The sequence below is a fragment of the Mastomys coucha genome, chromosome X (genome assembly GCF_008632895.1).
Source record: "Mastomys coucha isolate ucsf_1 chromosome X, UCSF_Mcou_1, whole genome shotgun sequence".
NCBI lineage: Eukaryota > Metazoa > Chordata > Mammalia > Rodentia > Muridae > Mastomys > Mastomys coucha.
In genome coordinates, this window is record NC_045030.1 from 96,897,705 (window position 1) to 96,902,972 (window position 5,268).

The 5,268-nt window shown below is 35.7% G+C and overlaps 1 protein-coding gene across 1 annotated transcript in view; it reads right to left on the reverse strand.

Annotated features, from left to right (window-relative positions):
• The window catches only part of LOC116086963 (heat shock factor protein 3-like), a 72,182-nt gene that overhangs the window by 17,158 nt on the left and 49,756 nt on the right, over window positions 1-5,268 (reverse strand). The window contains exons 5-8 of the mRNA XM_031365276.1: window positions 3,562-3,637; window positions 3,263-3,324; window positions 1,620-1,704; window positions 1,295-1,425 (exon numbers count right to left, since the gene is read on the reverse strand). Of these exons, the coding sequence (XP_031221136.1) occupies window positions 1,295-1,425; window positions 1,620-1,704; window positions 3,263-3,324; window positions 3,562-3,637 (354 nt within the window). The remainder of the gene's footprint in view (window positions 1-1,294; window positions 1,426-1,619; window positions 1,705-3,262; window positions 3,325-3,561; window positions 3,638-5,268) is intronic.

Here is a 5,268-nt window from a genome sequence, read left to right on the forward strand (position 1 = left end):
TTTCCTGCAATTCCTTAAGGGATTTTTGAGTTTGCTCTTTAAGTGTTTCTACTTGTTTACTTGTATTCACCTGTATTTCTTTAAGGGAGTTATTCATGTCCTTCTTAAGTCCCTCTATCAGCATTGTGAGATATGCTTTTAGATCCAATTCTTGCTTTTCCGGTGTTTTGGAATATCGAGGACTTTATGCAGTGGGAGTACTAGGTTCTGATGAAGCCAAGTAGTCTTGGTTTCTGTTGGTAGGATTCTTGTGTTTGCCTTTCACCATCTCTTGATTTTTGGTGATAGATGTTCTTAGTGACTCCGACCAGAGCTTGTCCTGTCCCTGACGCCCTGCAAGACCCCTGAGATTCATGGGGCCTGTGCCTCCCATCTGGCTGCTCTGGTCTTAGAAACTCACCAGAGAGAAGATGGCGGCTCTCACCAGAGACTCTGGGTCAAGTCGGTCCCTGGAGGCAGACCCTCCACTTGCAAGGAAGGGGCAGCTAAGGTCGCCGATCCACCTCTGTCACTTGGAAGCTGAGAGGATCCTGTCCCTTCTGCCCTGTGGCTCCCCTGTGACTCATGGGGCCTGTGCCTCCTGGCTGGCTGCTCCCGGCTTAGGAACTCACCGGAGAGAAGATCAAATGTATTTCTAAGTTGTTCTTTGGGTTAGAGTCTCTCCATTGAATGTGGAGCTTGCTATTTACACTATGCTGGCTGGTCGGTGAGTCTGTAAGATATGGCTCTTTCTTTCCTTCTGTGCCAGGATTATGGAGTTTTGTCACCGTGCCCAGCTTTTATGTGGATGCTGGGGGTCCAAACTGAGGTCCTTAGGCTTCTACAGCAAGCACTTTACTCACTGAGCCATCTCCCTAATCTTGGAAAATCTCAACCTTGTTCACCTCTTTTTCATTCAAATATGTACTTGCCACATTTTGTAATGCGTACTAATTTATTTTTTGTAGAGTTGAGTCATTCAACCCAGGGAATTCTGTGTGCTAGGCAATTACTTTACTAATGAACTTTGTCTTAAACCCTTTAACTTATTTCCTTTATTATAAGTGTCACTTTTTTTTCTATAAGAATTTCAACTGGTTATCATCAACATGCAGAACATATATATATATATATATGTATGTATATATATACATGTATATATATACATACATGTATGTCTCCTATTGTGACATAAGAACTATGAAAGGGAGTAAATTTAAATCGATTCAAGTCCATTATATAATAAATATACAAATAAATAATATTACCAGTATTCAGTTTCATTACCAGTATATTGCCCACAAAACCTGCTTACCCATCATCTCCACTTGGCTGGTCTGCAGATGAAATTAATTTTTTGGATTCTTTCAAAATTGGTATGACGCTATCAAGGAGACTTTTATATTTGTCTTCAACAAGTTCGTAACCATCTTTTAATATCTCCATCTAAATAGAAAGGTTAGAGAAAAATGAGAGTTGGCTATGCTTCTGTGTATATATCTAATATTTCTTGGACCACATTTGCTGCAATTCCCATCAAAACTACTTAACAATTATAGGAACTAGGGGTAGAAATTTCTTTGACAACAAATATTCATTTTGAACCCATTTGCCAACACTATTTTGCTTCAAAATCTTACAGCTTCCTTCTTCCTGTCCTGTGGAATATGGAAATATTGATGATCCCATTCAGAATCTGAAGCTTCAGGTATGAATGATAATGACCTGTAATGAGATCCACAAACTTATTGTCATAAGCTATATTGATGTTGTAATGGTCAGCCAGCACTGTTGTATAGAACCTGAGTTTTATTCATCCTTTGTCATCAGGATTCCCATTAGAAATTAGTGCTTTAGGTGTCGGAATCAAAGGTAAAGGCCACTTAAAAGAGCCAGTGATCGTTTGGAATTGTATCCCTGAATGTTACCTACCTGCCAAAAGGTTTAAAATTTTTAGTACATCTTGCAATCTAAAACTAAAGCAAACAGTCAAAAGTTCTTTGAATTATGGTATGCCTGATTTTAGAGTTGGGGCAGACAGATAAAGCCTGTGGCATTTTACTATGTTCAAAGTAAATATTAACAATGTTGATGTCTAGATATACTTATTAATGGATATATTTTAGTAAAGATTAAAATCCTTCAAGTAAATTATGAATATATGATTCCATTCTGAAATAATTAACTGGATATAATCAGGAAAATGGAAATATTCTTTGTTATGCAGAATGCAAACTAAAAGAAGAAAGATGTAATTAGAAAGCCATCATAATACACTATGATAGTATTATAAAATTTAATTAGAAATCTTCAGTTAGAGACTTTTGTTCCACTGTCAGCTATCCAGAGACGTGAGAAAGCAAGTTTGGTCTTTGACCCTTCCTAGAGATCTTCACTCAGGCTTCATTCTTCTGTATTTAAATAATATTCAGGACAATATAGCAGGGCAACCTGGACCCCCACTGTTATATTCTGGATTCTCCCATTCATACCCATTTCTCTGTATACTTGTCTCCTTCTTTTACGTCTTCCAAAAAGAACATAGCCTGGTTTGGTTTACATGGTTTTAGAGGATCTAGCTCCTTGTAATGAGACTTTTTTTTTAAAGATTTATTTATTTATTATATGTAAGTACACTGTAGCTGTCTTCAGACACACCAGAAGAGGGCATCAGATCTCATTACGGGTGGTTGTGAGCCACCATGTGGTTGCTGGGATTTGAACTCATGACCTTCCAAAGAGCAGTCGGTGCTCTTCCCTGCTGAGCCATCTCACCAGCCCCGTAATGAGACTGTTATACATTATTTAAGTGCAAATTTATAGTCTTCTTTTTTTCACTTTATCTTTAAAAAACTCTTACATCCTTTCCTTTTCTTTCTTCTCTCATCACCCTTTCTGCATGTGTTCCACTCTTTTATTTCCTACACAGCAACCTAATGCTAAACACTAGTCTCAGTGTGATTTCTTGCTTGTTTTTATTTCTGTTCCTATTCACAATAACTAATATATTAATTAGTAGAGTGGTATGTGCCCATTTACTTCCTAAAATGATTCATTCCTAAGGAGAAAGGATTGAGTGTTTTGTATTTAACAAGTATTCTATTTTATTATGGGTTTATTGCTGGATAATGGTGTGTTTTGCTTTTCTTAGTGGGTCTTTTTTTCCTGTGGTGACACATACTTATTCCATGCATTGAGACATATTTGCAACTAAAAAATAGGACCTAGATAAAAGAAAATGTTTTAGCCAAGAGAATAAAGGAGCCTGTCTCAGCAAACTCACCTTTTCCTCTTTTTTAGTTCTGTATGGTTTTCATTCATCAAATCCCAGATAAAATGGAGTACCTGAAAATAGCAGAGACTATTTCTTAACTATGACACCATTTTCAGTATTTAGGGAAAACAACAATACAACAGAAAGCTCGTGAGAGGTTCAGAAACTACAACTGTAACTTTGAATAATTACAGTTTGGTTTTCACATGACTTCATATTGTAAATATTTTATATTTAAGCACAAAGCACCAGAAAATAATAATTCCCAGAAAAGAAAAACAATCATTCCCTTAAAGAACAACTTATACCTGTGTCAACAGTTGTTGCTGCTCACAGTACTTCTTTCTTAGGCTTGTAATTTCAAGATATAGGTTTGAATAGTCACTGAAACATAAATAGATTACTTGAATGAACAAAGATATATTAGTGCTCCTTAAATTTTTGAAAATACCTAAAATAATGTTGAAATTTCTGGATTAATAGTATCTACTGTGTTCTTCACAAAATTATACCCTTATTGTCCTAGTGGAATACTACTGCCTATTAATTGAAAATTACTGCCTTTTATTAGTTATTTATTCCAGAGCTATAAGTTTTTAGTGGTGCTGATAATAACCTAGGATATTGCATACAATGGGAAATCATTCTACCACTAAGTTGCCTGCCAAATCCCATACACTTATAGGCATGAAAGCTCAGATAACTTGATATTTTTGAACTTCAGTGATCAATAGAATGACATACATCATACTTAGATTACTTGTACATCCTACCTTAATACTTGAGAATACAAGATCATAAATTTCTTATTATTCCTCCAATCGTTAGAGGTGAAAAAGATTTCATAGAAGTATATGAAAACAAATAAATCTCCAGATTAGCAGTTTTATACCAGCATATCACATTTACATTTCTATTAAATATTACAGGACACACATGCTATCATATTACATTTTTTTGAGACTGTTTCTCTGTGTAGCTCTGGCTGTCCTGGAACTCCCTCTATAGACCAGGTTGGCCTCGAACTCAGAAATCTGCCTGCCTCTGCCTCCCAATTGCTAGGATTAAAGGCGTGAGCCACCACTGCCCGGCCATATTACATTTCTAATAGTGAAATCGTTTTTATATGCAAATTTCATTGAGCTATGTGCTTTCAGAATAAACTGTTGTTTTTTTTTCTAAATAAGATTGAATGTACTTCCTTATAGATATGCTCTGTTTTATCAGAGGCATTGGTTGAAATGCAGGATATTTGAATGTATCAATTACAAAGATAATTGTAATGATGCAGTTAGAAACAGGAACACAAAACCTGGAAAATGTTAGCAGTACTACAATTATGGTTTTGGAGAATATTGGTTTGGTAATGTGCTTTCCTGAGCTTTGAAGTTTAGTTGGGTTACATACTTTGGAATGTAAGTAGACAAAACATACAAAGAAGCCTGCAACCATTAGCTACTAATTCAGCTTCACAGGTAAATGGATAAACTAGAAATTATGATACTGAATGAAGTAAGCCAGATGCATAAAGGCAAGTACTACATTATCTCTCTTACTTGCAGTTCTGAGCTATGAATCTTGAGATATGAGTGTATAGTGTGGAGTGATCACAAAAATGAGGAAAGCCAAAAGGGACCAAGGAGGAAAAGAAGCTCAAGAGAGGGGACAAGTAGGACATAGGTATTATGAAGGAGGAAAGAAAGAAAATTAGGAGAATTATAACTGTGAAGGTGGAGTGTATTAGTCAGTGTTCTCTAAGGAAACAGAACTGGTAGAATGAATATATACATTAAAAGCAGTTTGTTAGACTGGCTTATAGGATATGGTCCAGGTAGTCCAGCTATATCTCATTTATATGAACATATGTATGTGTTGAGAATTTCTTACTCTGCTACTCATTTTGAAATATATATGAATTTATCTTAATCCATTGTGGAATAGAATACTAGAAATGGTTTACTGTATTTAATTTCTCTCTGACCTCTTACTTTTGTGTAAAGACTACCAGTTCACTA